Genomic DNA, 24193 nt, shown 5'->3' on the forward strand with positions numbered 1-24193 from the left:
TAAATCTAAGAAACTGTCTTTTTTAAAAGAGACTATGAGTTGACCTCATGCATTAAATTCAATATTTTTCCTCAGATAGTGATTTCTTCTTTCTGTGAGCAGACGAACAGTTTTTTCCCCAGTCCAATTCACCCTCTCCTAATATTATCAAATTAAATAAAGTTTGCTCTGTCAGCAGTACATGAATATTTACAAAAAACATCTATCCAAGTTTAAGTTTACAATAAGTTGACAATATGCCCCAAAATACTCTCATTTCTCTCTTCTCAAACACAAAACTAGAACAAAACATGACAAGACACGACAAATAAATGCCAGTATGAGTTTCCTTTATTGTGAATACATGAAAACCTTCATCCCTACAATAACAAATGTGAATTGATTTATCATTCTTCAGTCAAACTGAAGTCAAACCCTCAAACACATTCTGAGTTTTATACACTGTTGGAAAGATATTTTAATGTTTACAATAATATCAGAATTCTTTTTTCACTCCAAATATCAAACAAAATACCACGGTTGAGCCGAGTACTCGGATGAAATGAGTAAATTTCCAAATGACCAACAATCAAGATGACATAAATCCAGGTTTATCTAGAAATGAGCTGTTGCAGCATATAATATTTTTCATAGAGCATGCCACATATTTTCAGCAATATGAAAATAAAAATAACAAAAAACATAATCATACAATGTTAGATGAGTCTTAACATAGTTTACAGAGGTTAAATACCAACAGTCAGTACTTTTTAATATAGTTGCCAGTTTACACATATTAAACATGTGACTAATGACGCCATTACAATATCCTGTGGAGTTTTTTTTTTTTTTTTTTACCACTAGATAGCAATGTTTTGATAAGTGGGTTGTTTATGTTCTCTTGAACCCGCAGAGAACACACACACAACCCACGACAGACTCAGTGAACATTTCTGTCGACTCCAGAGGGCACAAACAGTGGATGCAGTTAATACAGTAGCAATGCACCGATAAAAGAGAGGAAGACTGCGACACACAGTGCAGGTTTCAGAACATTCAAAAATACATGCTTTGCAAATGCTTGAGGTAGGAAATGCATTCAACATGATTGTTGGCCTTGAACAATGAATACAGTGACAATATGACAGGATACATTTATGACTGACTCAGTAAAAAAATAAAAAGAAATAAATAAATCACATAAAGGTTCCGTGACTTACTTTCAGAAAATCCTTGTTTTTAGCGACACCCCTCTCAGAGGCTGTTCAGTGAACCACAGAGCTGAACTTGTCAGATGCCCCATTTCTATTTTCATTCTGTCACTCACATTGAAAGCGACCCAGTGGACGAGGAACAGCAGATTAATTCAGTTGAAATGAGGAGTTATTTATCTGATAGCTCCTCTAATCACTACAAAAACCTAAATAAGGCCACAGCTGGCTGGAGGGAGATCGTTACGGAGCTGAATGTCAACAATACTACGTCTCGCCATAGTATTGTTGAGAATATAAGGACGAATAATAAGTGAATAATAAGGACGTACCTACTTGCCCATCTTTTCAGGGGTTAAGCTGAAACCACAGGTTTTTACATGATGTGACCCATAGAGTTCCATATTTAAGGGCATCCGATGCAACACGATGTGGAGGGATAGTCTGAAGCAGCTGCCAGTTACAAAGGAATCAACAGCAGATCTATGCAGCTTTACAGCTAGTTGGCTAACCTTAGCTGAGAATAGACTCGTTGGCCGCCCAGCTAACTATGCTGCATGGCCCTGAGCCCCTGAGGTCTGGATGAACTTGCTGATGTTATCCACTTAGTACCTTATTTTGCAACGTTTGCTGGCTAGCAGTTCATCTGCGTTAGAAAGCAACCCAAGGTTAGCTAACATTTGCCAGCTAAAAACACAGTATCACAATGTATTTCACATGTCAGTGTTTCCTGTGGATTTTTTTTCAGCACAATGGGGCACTGATACTATGATATGGGGCACTGAATTGATGAATTTACTGTTTATCAGACAACAGATGAGACAAGAATTCGCTAGCGCACCCCGCTGCCTTTCCACTACATGGTTACTTTCCATGAAGGAACATGGATGGCAGCTCCTGGGATGGACCTTCAGTCAACAGCTGTAACGGCTCAAATTTAGACAGCGCAAACTGAAGCAGTGGGTAAAGGTCTTATACAACAGAAAAACAGCCAACATATTCTCATTCCGACATTGTCACATATTGACATTTGGTCATGGACCTTCCCCTTCGACATATGACGTGCAAGGTACCCTGGGTACGTTGCTTATTGACATTCTGGAACGCCGTGTCAACTTCAGCCTGTTACATGCATTGTCTGTTTTCAAAATATACCTCTGTTCTCACAGGAAATGTAAAGTTTGCATATATTCTGTTTCAAAATAAACCCACTACGCCGATATACAGCACCGTGAATTGTAAATTTTCAACAAATGCACATGATTACATTTTGCCAACACATGCACATGGTTGGGTTTAGGCAAACAAAGGCATGTGGTTGGGTTTAGGAAAAAAGGAAAATGCTTTACAATCTTTCAGGAGGTGAACACTGCCCTCCCTGGTGAAGGTCGGTGGTATCGAGTCACATCCGTCACCCCTCCTGCCCTTCCTACTCAGACTCCCGCTGCCTTAACTTTCATTATGTTTCCATCCAAAAGTGATTCGGATCATTGGGAAATGCGCATTAAAAGCAATACGAATTCTGTGTGTTTCCATTTTGTTCGGACTTTGGTGAAAACTACGAACTTGCGCGAGTTTTCCGCAGAACCGAAACAAAATAAGTCTCACATTCTTCTTCTTCTACGTTTTCTGGCGGTTGGCAACCAGCTTGTAAATGCATTACCGCCCTCCCGCTCCAGAGTGTGGATATCACCATGGAGAGAGGTGCGCTACATCAGACTTAATTCGAACATAACTGTTTCCATCCCCCGTTTTGCGAATCAACATTTTTTTTAATCAACCAAAACCCGGCTAAAGGGAGCGTATTTTAGTTTCCATCATAATTTTCCGATGCGATACTCCGATGCGCATCTAAACAGGCTGATGGCTGATGGAAACATAGCTATTGGACACTGTTAAACAATAACGGTAGCTGACCACGTATCATGATGACGTGGAAGGACGGCTTTTTTATCAGTGTCTGGTGTCGAAAGTCACTGACCAAGACTTCGGAGTGAGACCCAGTTGGTGTGGACTCTGTGTTGTGGTGGGTGCCAGTCGTTTGTTGACATTAGCTGACTCCATTTCTTAGCTAACGTTAGCTGATGTTATGGCTGCACACTGTAGCACTATAGCGAAGCTGAAAAGAGATGCGTCACATTGCTGGGATAAGTTTGTCCCAGACGGCTCTCTGGCGGAGAGGGATTTCCTGATCGATATTCTTTGCATTTTCTGTGAAAAATTCGGCATGTGTCCTCTACATAGAAGTTGGTCCACAGGCTGTAATATGCAGTTGAGAAATTTGGGGAAGGTCTCAGGTTTTGAGATTCGTTACAATCAATTCACATCATGCGCTTTAGAGATAAGTCAATCTACACTTATGGACAGTATGCCTTTGGTGCAGCCACATATTTGTAATTTTTTGAATAAAAAAATAAAATCTATTAAATTACCCAGCATTCCATATAATCTGCATGTATCCATCTTGAATAAACAAGTAAAAAGTGTCTCTTGAGCTATTGTATTACAATGGCTGATCGTGAAGACATTATATCGTCTCACCAGCAACACAGCAGTGTAAAAACCCTTCAAGCAGGTACAGTAGACATTGCCCATACATCTTTCTCCCTGCAAACTGTCACAATAAGTAACACAAAAGTACATATTTTTTTCCAAATTTTTTTAGTATAAAAAACAACGAAAGCATAATTGGAAAAATATTAGCCTCTTGTTTTCTCAAATAATAAATACACGTTGAGAAATATGCTAAATAAAGCAGTGTGAAACAAAAATACATTCATATATTGTACCGTCTTTGAGAGTTGGACATTAAGCGTTGAATAAATGTCCTTTTAATGTTACATACTACTGCGAACAGTGAACAAGCATGTCTGACTTGCTCTCTAGTAGTCAGGCTGTCATGGTGTGTTGTACAGCATTTTCTATTAGGCCTGTTGGAGAGATTTCTTTTTGTTCTCAGCTTTGTTCCTGTCTTACCGGCATGTATCCATCACTAGAGGGCTCTACTGACCTGTTAGTTGGCAGTAGAGCAATCCTCTCAAGTAAATGACTTGACAAAGGTCGCAGAGCTGGACTAAAACCTGGCCCAGAGAAGTTCAAAGGCAGTGAGAAAGAGGGCATGGAGCACGGTAAGGCACTAAATGGAGGAGGAAGAAGGAGGCTGGTAGATTCAGTGGACTTACCAGCATCCTCCAGACTCTCCTCCTGACTCACCTGCTCCTCACCTCCACTGCTAATGTCTGAATCCAAGCTAGGGAGCTCAGGGCAGTCAGCCTGCAGCTTCTGGACTTGCTCGTAACCGGAACAAACCTGAATGGACCCTTTGCCAAAAATATCTCCACCGCCTCCAAACAACTTCTTTAAATCTGTTTCTTTCTCATTCCTTCCCTCCCTCTCCTCCTCACCTTCAGGCTCCTCGTCGTGACTATCACTCATAGTGATGCTATCTGCCTCCAGACTCTCTTGACTGACCTCTTCACCACTGCACATGCCTGAATCTAGACTCTGGAGCCTGGAGCGCTCGACCTGGACCTTTTCAACCTTCTCATAGTCTAAAATCACCGGCATAAGCTCACTGCTGTTGCTACATTTGGAGAGCAACTGGCGGGTCTCCACTTCTCTCCTTCTCTCTTCATCCCTATCCTGTTGTTCATTTTTCCCTTCGCTTTGACTAACAACAGGCCCATAAGGTGTATCAGTGTCGCAGGGCGGCAGATTCCCCGCAGTGAGCGAGGTGACAGGAGGAGGAGGACAGGAGTAACTGGGGTTGGAGTAGTTGGAACTGGTCGACAATTGGCTGCTTTCAGTTCTCATTTTTTCTAACAGCGCCGCCTCTTGCCTGCAGGGTGTGACACCGTCCACAATGGAGGTCACTTCTACAGAGACGATTTCCACTGGTTTAAAGATGGATTGAAAGGATTCATCGTTGAAGTGAGGGCTCATCCAACTCTGTAGGAGAAAAGGTCAAAGGTGGAAAAGAAGAAATTGTTAAAAGGTTAAAAATACAGAAGTAATTAAATTTGGATTAGGCTGTAAAGCTGCATAAAACTGCCAGTCTGTAAATAGCCTTTAGTGTTTTATCTCTGTTGCTACAGTGACACTGTTTTCACCTTTTGGCTCATAAAGGTCATGCAAGATGACTGATGAGTCAATTTTTTGTCTGGTTTCACAACCTACGTGATCCGCACATCCTGCTGTTATACTATTCATGTTGAGCTCTGCCTTTTTTTAATGTTGCTATCTTTGAAGCTGCACTAATATGTATTTTTTTGATAAACATGGATCAAATGACTACATATGCCAGCAAACCCTAACAGTGATGAACCCTCAGAAAGTTATCTCCCTACTCTGCACTTTCATTAAATAAGTATTTCACTGCTGAAAGAACAGTCTTTTCAGAAAATCGGGCTGTTTCTGTAGTAGAAAGACTTAAAATTGATGCTATATGCCAAGAGAAAGCTGACGAAGAAGAATGTAGCCTAAAAACCTACAACTGCCAGAATGCACTCTGCCACACCACTAGTTGGTGACCCAATGCAAATTTGTCTGTTTTGACATAGGCAACAATATCGCAGCCAGCTGGTACCAAACGATCTGGAATTACAGTTAAACAGTAAGCTATGTGTCCAAAAACATTTTAGTTGAGAAACAGGAAAAGCAGTAACAGAATCTTGGTTCATATCTGATCAGCGCTGCTTAGTTTTACCATTTGATCTCAGTATTTTCAGCTTCTGTTTTTACTACACACGAAATAGTATGGTGCTCACTTCTTGTTTACAAACGCTGTTACAAGCGCTAACATATGTTTCTGAAGACTTTCATCCACCCATTTCCATCCACTTATCTGGGCCCAGGTTGTGGGGGCAGCAGACAAAGCAAAGCACCCCAGACGTCCCTCTCCCCAGCGACACTTTCCAGCTCCCAGACCAGATGAGAAATGTCATCCCTCCAGCGTGTTCTGGGTCTGCCCTGGGGCCTCCTACCAGTGGAACGTGCCTGGAACACCTCTACCGGGAGGCGCCCAACGCGAAGGAGCATCGTCTCTACTCCGAGCTCCCTCCGGATGTCCGAGCTCCTTACCCTATCTCTAAGGCTGAGCCCAGCCACCCCACGGAGGAAACTCATTTCGGCCGCTTGTATCCACAATCTCATTCTTTCGGTCACTACCCAGAGCTCATGACCATAGGTGAGGGTTGGGACGTAGATGGACCAGTAAATCAAAAGCTTTGCCTTCTGGCTGAGCTCCCTTTTCACCACAACAATCCGGCACAGCATCTTTATCACTGCAGAAGCCACTCCAAACCACCAATCCATCTCATGCTCCATTCTACCCTCACTCCTGAACAAGACCCCGAGATACTTGAATTCCCCTGCTTGGGCAGTAACTCTCTCCCAACTAAAGACATTTTAGGTTAAATATGCTTAGATTCCAGTTCGTATGTGATCAGCACTGCCTAGTTTTAACGTTTGATCAGAGTTTGGTCTGAATTTCAGAGAAAGAGCTCTCTCGATCTGCATCAGTGCTCTCTGTCCATGGTGGTGGGCAAACAAAAATGCGGTAGTAGTTTTGTATTTTGAGCAACAGCCAGTGCAAATCCATAGGATGATCAGGGAGATCTGGGTGCTGGCAAGATGGAAGGAAGTTTACCATAGTTCATTTACACATACTACCCCCCTTGTTGTGACACAAAGCTGGCTGAAAACTGGCAAAGTATCCTCTTAATCTTCATGGAGCCTTTTGGCATCTTTTAGCTAATAATTATAGTTACTTGGCATGCAATTTTAGAGTCAAATTGTGTTTCAATCTCATTGTTATTCACAACCTTGCTTACAGATGCAGATGGCAGCTGTTTTCAACAACCCACTCTGATAATCTCACTATACGTTTACTGCTCAGCACCAAATGACAGACAGTCAACATTAGCGAGTCTAGGGACAGCAAAGTTGGTGGACAGCAAATAGAGATAAAAGAAGAGTGAACATTGGATAAACGTGTATGGTGAACTCACCAGGAAATTTCCATTCTGCTGGAAGAATTTCTCTGGGTTTGGAAGGGGCGGACCTCTGATTCGCTTAACTATGTAAACCCTGAAAGACAGAATGAAGTAATCTTAAAGCACAGTTGTCAAAAAATACATGTGTATATGCTGCTCTTGAACAAAGAAGATCAAAATTCAACACACTTTGCATCCAAAGTGACACAAATGTCTTAGAAAAGTACTTTCAATTTGTGTCTTCTTACCAGGTGGTTTTGTCGGTCTTGTATCGTAAGACAATGAGAAACACAGCCAATGCCGCCGCACCGGCAACGATGCCCAAAAGACCAGAAAAATCTGACAGACAGGATAGAGTATTTCACGTTAGCCAGGAGGTAAAGACATTCTAAAGAACAACCTGGGTAATATGTCTGTGATCTTCATACAATTATCCTGAAAATTTTCTGTTTCTCAACTGGTTTCCTTTGCAGGAATTAAAAGCAGAGCAATAAATGCTCAGTGGGACTGAAGGTAACTGAACTCCTGAAATTGATGAAAATGATGTGACATTCATAAGATGTTGCTTTCCACTGACTGCATTTGTTAAGCTAAACCAATTAGCTTTGTTCATATTTGGCAACCTTTACCTGATGTTTGTGGTTTTGGTCTTCCGATGGGTGATACCCATGATGTGGTAGGGCCCCAGTCACTCCAGGTTGACTTGGTGTTTCTTGAATTGTCCTTTACTCGAACGCGTGCCTTATACCTTTCGCCTTTTATCAGCTGATCAGGGTTCAGTTCCGTTGTGCAGTCCCATTTACACTGTATGCATGATTCCTTAGGATCCTGACAAAGAAGAAACATGTGGATGGTCAGAACGCTGTTTTTTAAATGTCTGTTCATGCACTGTTGCTTAGATTTGCTACAACCACAAGGTATGAAAATCATTTGACATTCAATCTCAAGATCTCTGCAACACGTGTGCTCATCTTTGACAAAATGCACACACTTACTTATGCATTCACATACTAAGACAGACACAAAATAGATACACACACTCCATGACTGATCCTCTTGTGTCCACTGTAGTTGGGTGCAGTAAGAACTACTTCGCTGCTCCAAAATTTGAGGAAACCAGGAAGCGGTGGTAGAGTTGATAGCAGGTTTTGGCGGAGGATTCAGCTTTACTGCAGTATCACACAAACATAGTTTGTTTTAGGTCACACACATTGTTTGTGTTAAGTCAGTTAAGTCACATGGAGGCAATGTATTCTTCATTGTACTCACTGTGACAAGCTGGCACGAAGAAAATGTTCAAACTTTGGGTCCCAGGTTTACAGCTCAGATTAATGGAGATGTTATGAGTGCGCCGAAACTGAGAACATTTTAAGAAAAGAATATTGCTGTTAGAAAATATTTAACAATATGAAATGGAATAGGAACTAAATAAGTGTAGGGGCTCTGAACACCATTATGTTTTGTTTAATGATAAAGCTGATGATCTGCTGGACAGGTGAACTCATACAACAGTCTGATTAAAAGCAGCAAACAGCTTCAAATGTAGACAGAAAAGCTTCATCAGAAAACTTAAATAAATGACAGGACTTAGGTGTTGAATGTCTGTCTACTTTCTGTCTTTCTTGTCAAGATCTGATGAGAGAATTGATACAACTCTTAAGGTTTGTAAATTTACGCTAACTACTGTGTTTCTTGTATTTGTGGTTGTTTTTGTTCCGTGTAGGTTAGTTTTTTTGTTATATTTACTTAGTGTGTTTTTGCTATTTATTATTTGGTTTGATTAGCTTAACTATATTAGTTTACTTTCATTTTGTTTGTTTGTTTTATTTTTTTTCTCTTTTCTTTATTTTGTTTTTTCTTGTTCATATAGTTTTCTATCTTAAGTTGAGGAGAGGTCGGTTGTATAAGCTTATAGCTTCTTGACCTCTCCTGTCACATCCTTATTTTTTCTATTATTTATCTGGATTCTATGTAGTTTTTACTATGTGTGCAAATAATAAAATAAAAATAAAATACTGAGCTACAACCAGCAGCCAGTTAGCTTAGCTTAGCTTAGCATAAAGACTGATAATGGGCAAACAGCTTGCCTGGCTTTGTTCATGGGCACCTCTAAAGGTCACCAATAAAGAGTAACAAACATACCAAAAAAAAAAACTGAAGTGCAATTTATGGTTTTATGGGAAGTTAGCCGGCCACAGGAGCCTTGTTGTCACTGTTGGGTAAATACTCAAGCTGATAGCCCACATAAAACCACAAAGTGTTGTTTTTCCACTTCAGTTTTTGTACAGGTTAAAGACATGAAGTATACTTAGTGAATTTTTGACAAATCTTGTTATCAGGCCAGAGTTTTCCTGTTTGCACTCTTTAAGCTGCAGTCTGATATTTAACAGATAGACATGAAAGAGATATTGGCCTTTTCATCTAACAATGAAAACATTTGCAAAACAAGATAACAGATATTATAGTGTTTGATTACTTACCACAAAGTCGCTGGCTTTCAGAGCACGATCTCTTTTGAACATCATTGAGCACTTCCTTAGCGTTGGTCGGGAGGCGTCAACAGGCTCCAGGTCACATGAATTGCTGTAACTGATAAATTGACTGTGGGGAGGGAGGGATGTCCTGTTGACATTTTTGCTAAACTCAGTGTCATTTTGCTAACTGTATATTTGTATCACATCTTAGTTACCTTTTCCATTCTGCGTAAATTGTGCACACGCTGTCTGGACGATCAGGCACGCTGTTCCACACACAAGTGATGGTACGATTGTAGTCACTGTAGCAGGTGAGAGCTCTGTGAACTAATGGAGATGAGAAGACAGATGCGAGAAAAATTAAACTTCAGTTATGCTAAACAATATAACAAAAATTAAGTTATCAGAAAATCACTAACCGTTATCTGGTACGCTCTGACAGTTTTGGATAGGGCAGACATGAACAATAGCCAGAAGAAGAAGACACAGCAGAAGGGTTTCCTTATTTCTCTCCATTTATGATGCTATCAATCTTCCTTTTTTTTGGGAGATCTCAAACCAGCTGGATGGTTGGTTTCCAAAGCTAGGTGACTCACAGATGCGGCGGTTTGATGGATTGTTCTTGCATCGGGGCGTAACTCACTGCTTCCATTTTCTTCTCATTCTGTGCAGAGAGATGGCAGACACTCTGAAATGGTTGTGATACCAACAGGTGATCGGAATGAAAAAAAAAACAGAAATAGAAATGTTTCAGATCCTGCCTTAGCTTGTCAGTTTTATGTTTCCACTTACACAGACTGATAAAACTCCCCTGTAAAATGTAATAAATACCCAGTGTGATGCAGTGATAATTTAAGGAAATCCCCTGTTAACTCAGGCTTCAAAGGTCAGGATCAACACCGCATTCGATATTTATCTTTTTAGTTGTATCTTTCACTTGTTATTTCATTTAGTTTATTGACTGACAGATTGAAAACAGCATCCCCTAGCTGTGAACTAGGCTCCTGCTCAACAGCCCTTAAAGCCACTATGTTCAGAAGTAAAAAGTAATGGCCGAAAAGCTGTGCTTCGCTGCCGTCTCTCGATAAACATGTCAAGCCTGTCTCACCTCTGACCACACCAAGCATCACTGCTTGTTTTAAGGTGAGACGTTAAAACACTTGAGGAAAAAAAGGTGTCAAGTGGCTTTGGGGAGCTGTGAAACAAAACAATCAAGGGCCACTTCCTACATTTTGGACCTTTCAACCACATCTTACAGGGATTAGGGGGGGTCCAGGGGAAAAAATTTACTGGCCCGTCTGGGGGCATGGGTGATCAGGGGAAAAATATGGAGTGAAATGAGTGAATGAGTGAATGAGTACGGAAAATAAACAAAGGAGTTTGTTGACTTTATCATGCTTAGCATTATTTCTCAAAAATTCAACACGGATCCTTTTTTTATTAGTTGCATCCCACATTGTTGTTTATTATTTATTTTAAAAAATTGCAGGACGGGGAGCATAAACTTTTTTGGACTAATGAAAGGGAGCATGACAGATAAAAAGTCAGTAAAAAGTTTGCATTTTTGCAAACCATGGATTCGTTCTATTTGTACATTATTTTGTAGCAGCTGCATTGAGACTTTATGGTGTGGTTAGTTTTAAGCACAAAAATCACTTCATCAAGGTTAGAAAAATATTATGTTTTGGTTTAAAACGCCCCCGTTTGAGTTGCTGAAAAAGTGTTCACGTTCAGTGGCTTGAAGGCTGCTGGGAAATGCCACCGTGTGTTGGTGAAAAACATCTGGTTCAGTGGTGCAATCGCTCCTGGGTAAAGGCTGCAATGTGCTGCAAAAGACACCTAAGTTAGGTAAAAAGCATCCGATGCCACAAACACCAATGGAAACGTCATTAAGTGTCGCCACAACACAACCAGTGATGTTGGTCTCAAAAGTGGCCGCAAGCTTGGCAGGCATCTCGCCTATAGGCGACACAATATCCACCATCCTCTTCACCTCCCAATATTAAAAGTCAGCTTATAGTCTACATCACTTTAAAAACGTTGATTTGAAATGTAAACATGCAAATGTAACTTAGTTTGCAGAAACGTAAACATTTTCTTCTGGTGACTGGGCTGCACAGGGGCCCCCAGGACCCAGCTTGGTTGATATGGTACTGTAAGTTATAGAAATTCCTAAACATGTCTACCATTAATAAAACTGACGAAAGCATTGACAAGCAGTGAACCTGGGACTGTCGGGGCTCCAGAGGCTTTGGGGTCTTGGAGCAGTTATTCGCTTTGCCTGTTTGGTAATCCTGTGAGCTTCTTTATGGGGGTGATAGCCGTGCTTGATGCCAAAGTTGGATGTTTGATTTGATTTGATTGAACTTTAGTGTCAGGAAATATTCTGAAATTTGTCTCGCTTCCCAGGACTTCAACTGTTTTACATAAATGCACATAAATACCAAAAAACAACATCTAACCAAACAATCAAACCATACTACACACATCTCTAAAGTCTGCACATAAGTGGCTTCTTGTTTTGGGGTGAATTGTAGCCATTTGATGTGTTATTTAAGCACCACCAAATACTGACTAGTCAGTCAAGAATCACAATGGAAATATATATTGGATTGTATTGTGTCATTCATGACGTCTTTGTGGTTTGATTTAACGTGCTCCTTCTTATAATGTCCAGTAAACTAAACCAAACTCGTAGGCTATACTACCTGAAATGATAAAAAGAGGAACAGCAACAGTGCCAGTTACAGTTATGAATATACGAATAATGACAGTCTCATTGGATGTGGGTGTAAAGATTTGCAAACCAAATGACTAGTGGTAAAAACTGAGCAACCTCTGGGAAAACATTTTCAATAATGTGCTCTAAAGACAGTCATCATGCCTGTGTGTCATTAAAAAAACAGAATAAAATACCTGACATTTAAGCAGAGCAGCTGTCTGTCTGCTCAGGTATCACATCCTCTCTTACCACCTGATGACGTGAAACAATAATGTGATATGCCACCTGTTACATGTTAGATACAAACAAACTTTATGTCTTACCTGTCGGTGAGCTGCTCAGGATGTGCTTCAAAGTGCTGGTTTCACTCCATTTGATGTCCTGTGTTAAAAAAAAACATGAGACAAATAAGGTTTTTCCTGTGATAGGAAATGGCAAACCACCAACTTGTAGAATCTGCACTCTTTGAAGGCCACTACTAAGAAGTTTAATCTCAAGATCAGTTGTCCGCCTACGCTCTAAACTCAGACTTGAGGGTGTGAAAACTGAAGTCATCTTCACCTCTCAGTTTTCGTGGTTAGGTTAACACCTCAGAGCATTTTCCTCTATCCTTCGACCTATTATTGAGGACATATGTTAATGGTAGCACTTGTTGCTTACCTGTTTCTGTAACTTGAAGCGGATGATTTCAATAAGAAAAACAAAAATCCACCACATGGTCCTAACACAGGTGAATACTGGCTACCTCTGTGCTGATGCTACAGTCTTAATCCTCTCCTTTACTTCCCTGCAGCCTGTCATTTCCCCCAGTCTAAATATGTAATTACACTGAGCACGCACACGCACACGCACACACACACACACACACACACACACATGCAAGCAGGGTGTAATGTTTAATATCTGATATTGCATGTGTGTTTGTCTCTTCTTTCCCTACAGTTGACACATGTTAAACAGGTTGTTGCTCTCGTATCTGAACCACACTGACATTTAAACTGTCAAAAACAGGATGAAAAATAAATGTGTACGTGTCATAGGTATGATTTGTGGTATGTGGTTATTACAGCCCACTGCACATCGACCCACAAACACCCGCAGCCCCACATGCAGCAGCTAACTTTCACTCACTCTGCACAAATAACAACACCAGTGGGCTACATTGTTATAAGTGCCCAGTAGACATTTTATTTTAGTAAGAATTTATTCTTTTTTCTCTTTTTCTATTTCCGTTCACAGGGGAAACAGTTCTGCAAGCGCTCAGGTCACCTGTTTATGCGGTTTAATAAAGGGCAAAGTGTTTTTTTTCTGAGAACTCAAATGTTCCATCACTCTGACAGGTGCACTTTCTGCTCAGAGTACTTCCTTTTCTTAAAACAGCTCTAATCTGATCGCAGATAATGTCCTCTGCAATTCTAATCATTAGCGTATCATCACAATGAGGGAGTCAGCAAACAAGCAAATGTGCCCATCAGGAAGTTGACATATTTAACAAGTCACTTTGTCCTTAGCTGACCATTTCTGAGTGTTAAAAAAAACCTCACTTGTTAACAAAAAGTGAGAAAAGGGAAGCTGAAGTACACAGATCCTCTTATAGTTTAACTGTGTATTAGATTTAGCCCACTCTCTCATAGCTGCTGCTTAAAGGGGTCAGAGGGTTTCCAGTATTGCTCACAAGTGGTTTTGTAGCAGAGTCCTTTTCTGTGACGAAGTCTGTCCTATTGTGGCTCTGGATACCAAAGCTGCAGTGGCACCCCTGCTCATGTTCTCCAGGCCTTACAGTCCCCTTTCAACTCCTGGACCTTGGCCTCAAGAGCACTTGTTGAAGTTCACGGCCTTGTCTCGTACTTGAATGCATTCTTACCCGGACCTTCTATCCTCAAACCATCTACTAGATGCCCTCAGACTGTCTTTCCAGCCCATGTCACCTGACGTCCCTTCCCACTATACACCTGCTCCTACTTTGCTCATCAGCCCTGCAGGCATATATACCAGCACATTTCTACTTGTTTCCTATCAGATTGTCTAATGTACTCTTCACTAAGTGTCCCAGTGTCTTTGCTCATCTGCCTGTTGACTGCCTTTGGAGTCCTGCCTTTTCGCCTGCTCCCTGCTTGGATAAGTCTGCCTTCTTTGTGTCCCTGCTTGGTTGCAGTAAAGACAGTCTTTTATCTCTACCTGCTTGAGCTTTGAGTCCTGCTTTTGGGCCAAAGCCCACATTTACCAAATCATGACAGATCTGTAAATTCACCAACCTGACAACTGTAATCCACTACTACTCCTCAGTGAGGATAGAGGCAGGATTTTGCTCTATAAAACCTGAATTAAGTGCAATCACAGTAATCACAACAAAATATCCAGATGCATTTAAGGCAGAGAAATCAGACTGCTGAAACACAGCACTTTGCCCTGACAGATGCTGGATGTGGGTGTATTATCATGCTCATAGAAAACAACTTGCCTGTATTCAAATCATAATCCGTTATCAGTTAAACTGAAAGTCAGGTCAGTTTCAGTAAGAGTTTATATCTGATAGGAAAGCATCATTCAGAAGAATCGGCGCTATGGTTAACCACAGGTAGTCTTATCAAGTGATTTTTGATTAGTACTTGTCTGGGAATCAGTATTTTCCACAGCAGTGATGAGATTTTGACGCTCCATGAAAACTGACAGTAGTGCCAACAACAGACAGTGATGATGATTCAAGATATAGCTTTTATGTAATTAAAATTAAGAGCCCAAGTTATCCACTGACTTGTGTCCTAAATACAACTTTGTTTTCCAATAAAAAAATATATATATAAATGCAAATTGGTTCGATTCCAGGAGGGAGCCCTTCTGTGCAGAGTTTGCATGTTCTCCCCGTGTCAACGTGGGTTTTCTCCGGGTACTCCGGCTTCCTCCACAGTCCAAAGACATGCAGGTTAACTGGTGACTCTAAATTGTCTGTAGGTGTGAATGTGAGCGTGAATGGTTGTCTGTCTCTATGTGTCAGCCCTGCGATAGTCTGGCGACCTGTCCAGGGTGTACCCTGCCTCTCACCCAATGTCAGCTGGGATAGGCTCCAGCCCCCCCGCGACCCTCAAGAGGATAAGCGGTTACGAAAATGGATGGATGGTTGGATGGATGGATGCAAATTGGACTGCGGATGTGAGGCTGGTTGGATGTACTGCCATATTCACAGACATGACAAGACAGCTTCATCGGCAGCAGCTCTGGCGGACATTCCTGCAGCAGTGTTGTAGTGCTTGAGATCAGTCTTGGCCTCGAGACCACTTTTTGAAGGTCTCGGCCTTGTCTTGGACTTGAATGCATTCAAGAGACCTCTGGATTTTGTTATTTTAGGACTGGTTAACACCCACACTGCGAGGATATCACAAAAAGGAGTGCTGAATATGAAGATGGTTAAGTTGATTTTGATTTAAACTTCAATTGGGCTTGGGAAATATTTTAAAAGATCAAAGTCTTGACTAGTAAACCTTGTAATGGGCCAACCTCACAGTGATTTAATTTTTGTTGAATAGCATACATAATGGGTATCAGGAGGTAAGATGTGAAGGAGAAAAGTTACACTAATTTCACAGCAGTTGTGCTGAGTAGCGATTTTATTTTTCAAAGTTGCGAGGAGTTCTCTAAATACCAATCAAGATAGTCATTTTTAAATCATAATTCCTATTTAGTTTTGATTTAGGAAGGCTATGGAGTTGACCTGTTATGGTTGAGACACACCTAATCGCAATACTTTTTAATGAATTTAACCTAAAATAGAAGGGCGGCACGGTGGTGTGGTGGTTAGCACTCTCGTGGGAGCCCTTCTGTGCGGAGTTTGCATGTTCTCCCCGTGTCAGCGTGGGTTCTCTCCGGGCACTCCGGCTTCCTCCCACAGTCCAAAGACATGCAGATTGGGGACTAGGTTAATTGATAACTCTAAATTGTCCGTAGATGTGAATGTGAGCGTGAATGGTTGTTTGTCTCTATGTGTCAGCCCTGCGATAGTCTGGCGACCTGTCCAGGGTGTACCCTGCCTCTCGCCCGATGTAGCTGGGATAGGCTCCAGCCCCCCCGCGACCCTCAAGAGGATGAAGCGGTTAGAAGATGAATGAATGAATGAACCTAAAATAGAAAGCTTTCCAGTGCTAGGGAAAAGCAGTTAAAAGCAGTTAGCAGCTAACTCAAAGAAGAACAGCAGCTGATGCTTATTTAGTCTGTCTTTCAAACTTGGTGAATTTTGAACAATGTTTGAGTGCTGCTTGGATGGAGACAGACAATATTTTGTAATTGCATCTCACTGGTAAAGGGGCTAAAATTAGTGTGTTCACCCGGGTGCTGTATTTCCATAACTGCTGATCGGAGCCAGAGCCAACCCATGATTACTGCAGAGCCACTTGACCTGGTTGGGTATGCCAATAGTAACCTTTTGTTCAGCGTAGGTTATTTGGTCTCAAAAATGGATGGTTGTGTAAATTACAGCACTGAGATCAGGCCGTTACTTTGTGTTGTCAGATTACTCCAGTGACATCATTTGAGTAAGCTAGGCATATTTAGTTAGAAACTGGCATTTACCAAGCAACTTGTGACACGAGACACTACGAAGTTGCATTATAGGAAGTGTATGACCTAGTGTTATTTTGCAGCCATATTAGGAACTAAAAAAGTTGTAGCTGGTAAACTCTACCTTCAGTGGAACTGTGGCGAGAGCCATTCAGTGTCATGACACACAATGGCTTGATTGTATGTCACTCTGTACAGTCTGCTGAACTTCCCCAGCTGACGGTCTGTACTTATCCAGCTCATGATTAGCAACTGGTGGTGGGAAAAACCTCTCTGGGGAGGCAGCTCTTTGAATCAAGCCAACAAGTTGAGAGCTCTTTCAAGTCTCATTTTGTCAGCCACTATCTGCTTAACAGTCTACCTCTTTCTAATCCCTTTTACCAACACACATTTTCGTTCTCTTTGTAACTGTCTTCTGCTGACATTTGGACTTCCCCTCTGTCACTTTCCTCTCTTTCTTTCTGAAAAGCAAAGAAACAACCACATACTAAATACGCACAGAAAAAACTCACACAAAACCACTTCCTAAGCCCTTCTCTTCCCAGAAAGCTACTGTTGTTTCTAATAAGCATATAGAAAAAATGAATTTACCACCCAGCAAGTTTGCATTTCCTACCCTGTAGTCTTATATACAATTTTGTCTTGATGATACTGATGCAAAGACTACTGAGGTCACAGTCTCTGACAGCAGCCATATTGGCATAGTGAGGATGAGGCTCAGTCCTTTTAGCAATTATATGTATTAGTACTGACCGCTGAGGCAGCTAGTTTGATTCAAATCTTTGTAAAGCAACATTTGAATTTTTTAAGAACTTGAAGATACTACTTAGTGAAACTACTAGAATCAGTCAGTGTTTATTCTAAAAACATGATCGTTACTGATCCTTAAATGAGTAAATCTGGCCTGAAAAAGTGAATTTGACTTAAATTATGCTTTGGTTAAATGAGATCTGCACAATATAATGTGCAATGTAGTCACATCAAGAACAGAGGACCCTCACCTTGTGGTTTAAACCCAAACTCAGATCCATGTGGACAAGACGTTTAAACGCATCAATAGCTGAGACTGTCCTCCCAAAAAGAACAACATCAAAGGTGTTAGCCAGTGACAAAGCCTTGTGACAGCCATAGTAATTATGATGGGAGCAGAGATGATGGAAACAAGGATGGAAATAAAACATCAAACGACAGATGCTTGTGGTCTAACAGTCAGCATTCATTTTTTTAAAGGAATACTTAACCTGTAAAATGACTACTTGTGTTTCAGTTATTCACCCCATGTTACATTGGATTTGTGGAGAAAACTTTGGTTTTCTGGCATGCCTCCCCGGTGAACAGAGAAACCATAAAGGCAAACATTCTTTGTAAACTGAAGTAATTGGGGGCCACGTTTAAAAATAGTAAAACTTTATCAAAACATCCATTAACATGCTCTCACACAACTCCTGCAGCATAATGTAAGTCTCATTTATCAAATCGTGAGCTCAGTACTTCCCACAATCCTTCATTTTTGCTAAAACATTACAATGTAAAACACTTCTGCCTATGAGTAACGTTCCTGAGCACATATGTGCGTGTTAGGTCTGCGTGAGCAAAGACCAAACGCACACAAACTGTAATGTTTTCGTGAAAATGCATGTGTCTGGGGACTACTGCGCATAAAACTGGATAAATGAGACTTGGGTTATACTGCACAAGTTGAGTGAGAGTTTGTCAATGGGTGTTTTAATATCATTTTGCTGTTGTTAATTGTTGACGCCATTTACTTCAATTCAATTTTTTGGATACTCTGTTTACTGTGGAGACAGTTTTCTTCACGAATTCAAGGTACCATGCAGTGAGTAACTGACATACGACAGGTCATTCTGTTGCTAATTTATTTTTATGGTGCATGGCAAAAAGGATCTCAGTTGGAATCCAAGTCTTGTGCACAGTGCTAAGAGGAGCCCATTAAAGCCTGCAACCCACATATTTTAGTGAAATGTAGAATAGACATAACGCACAAAAGGCGTTAGATGCCTTTGTTGGTTTGGTTATAAAGCTATAAGTGAAAGAGTGTGAGGTGAAGGTGGGAGAAATTAGCATAACTTGCAACAGCAACATGTAGGAGTGAGCATCACAACCTGAAACAGCAGCCACATGACTGATGGGCACAGTGAGACCGTGGGCTTGAATTATTTATTCAACATTTACTGGACAGATTACCATAAAATTTGGTACAGATATTCAGACGATGTATCCCAATAAATTTGGTTGACATTTTTTAAATGAAATGTCATGAAAACTGTAGGAAGGATTGCCCTGAAATTTGGTATAGACCAACATTCCCTACAGGATGAAATTTAAAAACTTTGACATCCCACGGTCAAAATTTCAATTTGTCCTATACATGTTAGCATTAACATTGTGAGCTTGCTGACTTTAGCATTTAGCTCAGAGCACAGCCTCACAGAGCTGCTGCTGTGGCTGTGGGCACAAGGAAATGAGTCCCTTCTGTCTCTCCTTACTCCCCCACACTGTTTGCTCTTCCCCGTCTCGTGCCTCCTCCACCTTCTCACACCTTCCCACATATGAAACCCCACACACCTGCCTTTCTCTCTCTATCTTTCTTTTTATACGAAAACTCTGAGTGTATGTATGGCAGGATGTCATCTGCTATCTGTCAGCATCACAAATCCCTGGCTCTTACTGTCATACAAACACCATGTGAAGAATCTGATGCCAAACTACCTTTATTAATCAGTATTTTCAAAACATATAGTTGGATGGTTTAAAATGATTACTTGGATGAAACTCTTAATCAGACTGTCTGAAGTAATATATAGTCGTTGATTTGGCTAAAAAAAGTTTGTGACACACATGTAACACAAGAGTTATATCTGCTGTCCAAAGGCTAAAAATTAGTTGTTAGTATCGTGTTTTTCTTGGCAGACTGGAAAGGACATTGAGGATCTTGAATTCAAGTAATTTTGTCAAACTTCTGTATTCTACTAAACAAAGGCTAAAAGTTATCAAAAAGATCTTGCTGTTTCATCCTCACGACATGTCATTGTCAGCATCGTCATCTTTAACACATTAAGCCACTTCTAATCCGTCATCAAGAACACCCCATAAACAAAGCTCACTTTATCCTCTTGATCAATATTACCACTTCTGCTTTAGCATCATTTCCCGTCACCGAGTCATTCATTCATTACACTGAAAGATAAGGCCGATCTAGCCTATGTCAAAAAGTAACCATGACCAAGGATGATTTAAACAAGAACATACCTGTCCATTTTCTTTCTGTCGAGAGCTCTTCCCCTTTCTCTACGTTCAAAATGAATGATCAGTCGTTTCCATGTCTGTAGACTCATTCAGCATGTGCTGATAAGTTCTGTTTCTGTAAAACTAGATCATCTCGTCTCAGAACTTGTAGACCTAGTGACGTGTAGGAAAGGTTTGTGAGCAAAGAAAAAAAAAAGCTGTGGTTTGTGGCTTCCCTGACTGGTGATATCCAAGCCTCAGTTTCAAGAAGCAGTGTGAAAGATTAGGGTGGAAACCCCTTTTAGAGTTGGCTTTTTTTTCTCTTCTTACTGCTGTTCATGTTCCCTTTACGTTATGACATTCAGTGTTGTCTCAGAAAATGTCCTCGTGTTACTACCATTCATCATTTATGAGAAGTAACAGTATGCTTTCCCCTGACACCCAGATTAGGCCCTAAAAGGCAATCTTCAAACCAGACAGGGGTCCAGGAACCTCCAGGGGTTCTTGGGGGAGTTCTAGGGGGTCTCCAGATAAATGGGGAATATTTGTTTCACTATTTTATTCTCTATAGATGAGCTTAATGTCGGTAAGAGTCATATGAGTGACTGTTCTGATCGCAGGTTTCACTTCCTCCACAGTTAGCTCCTCAGCTGTAGTTAACAACTATAGAATTCTGGTCTTAATAATATCTAACAACCAAAATCTTTTCAGATGGAGGTCCATCAAATTGGGGTCCGTGACCTCATGCATATCAGTTTTGTGTCCTTGATATCAGTTTACTGAAAATCTTGGGGTGGCACACCAAAACCAAAAGCAGGGGAATTCTATCATGCTGTTGTATAGGCACCTTAATACCTATGTTGATGTGAGAGCTAAGGAAACATATACTGATATACTTTATTCTTCAAGGGACAACTCAACACGGTCTCACTCCGAAGTTGTCGTCGAAACAGGCTCTGATTGGAGGGAGAGCTAACCACGCCCACTTAGGAGACAGGAAAAGTAACCGTTTTCTTAACATTGGATAAGCCTACGGTGGGGTATCTCGCTTCATCCAGTATCTCTGGAGCTACCTGCTCATACAAAGATGTGGTCATTGCCATAATGTCGTGCATGTTTTTACAGGAAGAAACAAAACAAGGAGTGGCCTCAGTGGTTGTTAGATGAAGAGCTAAAGGCAACAGGCTGTGCACCTCCAACTTAGCAAGGTAACCACTTCATGGATGCACAATATCATAAATCATCCCTCTGCCACAGCTCAAGGAAGGCATTTTGTACCAATATATATATATATACATATATATATATATATATATATATATATATATATATATATATATATATATATATGGGACCCCCTCGAAAACGAGATGATTCATCTCAAGGGGCTATCCCATAAATAAACAATTTACCAATATAGCATCTAAGTCAGACTGCTGAAGCCCCATATTAACTCCAGCTTAACCTTGCAGGCATTTCTGCATAGAAACAGGATTGTGGATTCTGTCTTCTGTTAGCTCATGCTACAGACTGAACTGACCATTCTCTGGGTAGAGAGAGGCTTGCAGTAGGCCTGTAGGAATGCAGCTTCCAAATTTTCCCAGTGGCCACTCATGATATTACAATAACAAAAGGAAAATACCCTGCAGCCCAAAAAGCCTTTTCCCCATAGAAAACTGTTGATAAAAAGACATCTGTAAAGCTGTTGACAGGACACCTCCAACTGCAAACAAAGTCAATTATGATTCGTTCTAGTATGAATGTTTGATCCATGGAGGTTTTTTTTTTGGGGACTTAATAAAATAAAACCAGACCATGATATTAAAATGTTTTTGAATACAGTATAGAAATCTGCACATAACATCTTTTCAAATGCTGTGGTTACAACCAGGTAAATATACAGTCAACAAAAGGGAAGGTTTTTGATATGTTCTATAAAAGGACTCCAGATTAAGAGGAGAGATCACTTCCTTTAACCACTGTAAGAATGATGGGGCTTTGTCTGACGAATGAGTTTGCGAGCCACCAGTAAACCTGCAGAGTTGTAACCTTGCAATCTGGGTATGATCCATGACGGTTTAATATGTGTAAAAATTTCCTCGAGGTGAAAACTATTTTAAAATCTGTGACATCATCACAACATAAAGTCTAATAGCCATGCAGGAACTTTACTACTGCACATATTCAGTAGGCTGCATGTAGTGGAAGTTACCCTGAAGCTAGGAACTTTTTTGGCGTTAGCGCCAGGTGAGCGGCTCCATTGACATGAATAGGCGCCATCTCGGGGTCTGGTATCTAGTTAATATCATACACCTATGCTCTGGAGACGGTCCTTCAGGTCTGCGTGTGTGTAACTGCAGCAACACAAAGTTTTCTTATCTGGTGGGGAGTCAGATAAGTGAGGATGTCAGCTGAGAAGGTGGCCCATAAGTGTGTCCCAGGACACATGAGCATACATACTACTGAAAGAGTGTGGCCATATGCGGCCCAGTCCACCTATAAATGTGATCTGAGTGATCAGATCTCAAGACACAATGACGACGCACTGAGTGCACACCTGTACTTAGAGCTGTCCACATGTGATCCAATCACAGAGGATGCATGCTAATAGCAGGTGTAAAGACTTTTTTGAAAACCAACAAACGTAAATTCAACTTCTGCTTTGGCAACAGCAGCTCCCACATGTGTTTGCAGTGTCAGACTCTTAGCAATATTTCATGGCAACCGTCATGCTCCTGTTTGTAGCAAACAGCAACATGTTTGTTTGTAGTCCAGCAGCATTTGCCCATGAATATTCAAATATTCTCCAGTACCCTGATTCATATTCAGAAAAGTTCTGGTGTGACCTCAGCAGACCGCACTTGCCTCATTTATTCATCAGTAGGAAGAACAGCAATTCACTAATGAGCCTATCTTGAATTTTATAAAACAAACCAGAAATTGCAGGCAGCATTTTAACACACCTCCCTGAACTGTAAAGTATCCAACACCTGAAATGCCAATATATATAGTTTTCATCTGAGTTCAAACTCAGTCAGATGTTTTGCTGCCCTCAAGCGGCCACTGTTTTAATTTACCATCCTGATCAGGATTTTGTCAGGTCTGTTTTTAGCACATGGAATCCAGACATTAAATGATTTTGTCATTAGAAAATGGAAAGATCTTTATACAGTGTTCATGAAACTATTCTAATTCAAGTATTCATGTTTTGTCTAAACAAATCATGCTGATCTTAAAACATGAAAGTAGCAAATTTATATGGTATATAAAAGTGACATCTGATTCATTTCTAAAAATTGATTTGAGAAAGGTTTTGGCAGTGCTCTGCCCCGTAGCTCAATCTGTCTTACCAGTGGACCTCATGTTCACAGCAAGATAACTGAAACTATTTCTTTATCAGATCAATACACTCACCAGTCCGGGATGTCTCCTCCCTCAGGGCTCAACAGCAGAGATGAAGACTTCAGTTGACTCTCTTTTGTGACTCCTTTTTGTGTCATTTGTAAAACATCCATAAAAGAATAAAGTACGGCTGTATAACTCAGAGATGACCCGTACTCAACAAGAGGCAGCTTCAGACTAAAGTAGAAGAGGAAGTTAGGAATTTTATGAGTTTCACTGTAGTTTCACTTTCGAAGTTTCAGTGTGCAGTTTTGGAGGAGGACAGCTGATTGTTGATTGTTATTCTGAGGGTGCAGGTCCCAAACCAGAACCCCCTCCATAGATCATATCACTCCTGTTCTCCAGCAGCTTCACTGGCTTCACTTCTGCTTTTCACTGTTAAGGCCCTTCATAATCGAGCGCCTGTCTTCCACACAACATTTGCAATGTTGACCCCCTTTCCACTTCCAAACCCTGTCTGAAAACACAACTTTTCAAACTTGCATATTCTAATTTAATGATACACATACTGTATGGTGACCTGCACTGATGATGACTTTATGATGCAACACTTTCTCACTCCGACCTCTCATGTCACATATTGACATGCTTGGTCATGGACTTTCCACGTCCACA

General features: G+C 40.8%; 1 protein-coding gene across 3 annotated transcripts; it reads right to left on the bottom strand.

Moving 5' to 3' along the window:
- Positions 1-312: 312 nt before the first annotated feature.
- Positions 313-24011, bottom strand: LOC125885780 (uncharacterized). 3 transcript variants are annotated; one of them, XM_049571549.1, is made up of 11 exons: positions 23591-24011; positions 12703-12760; positions 10077-10321; positions 9873-9984; positions 9664-9784; positions 8453-8540; positions 8222-8352; positions 7813-8011; positions 7432-7522; positions 7199-7277; positions 313-5138 (listed from the first exon to the last, which is right to left on the bottom strand). In XM_049571549.1, exons 3-11 carry the CDS (start codon positions 10171-10173, stop codon positions 4146-4148), a joined length of 1911 nt encoding a protein of 636 aa, XP_049427506.1. In that variant the 5' UTR covers positions 10174-10321; positions 12703-12760; positions 23591-24011; the 3' UTR covers positions 313-4145. The 3 variants fall into 3 exon arrangements, with proteins under 3 accessions (XP_049427506.1, XP_049427505.1, XP_049427508.1); XM_049571548.1 differs by lacking the exon at positions 23591-24011 and adding an exon at positions 20201-20431; XM_049571551.1 differs by lacking the exon at positions 23591-24011 and adding an exon at positions 13040-13629.
- Positions 24012-24193: the final 182 nt, after the last annotated feature.

This window comes from Epinephelus fuscoguttatus, linkage group LG3 (assembly GCF_011397635.1).
Source record: "Epinephelus fuscoguttatus linkage group LG3, E.fuscoguttatus.final_Chr_v1".
Lineage (NCBI taxonomy): Eukaryota > Metazoa > Chordata > Actinopteri > Perciformes > Serranidae > Epinephelus > Epinephelus fuscoguttatus.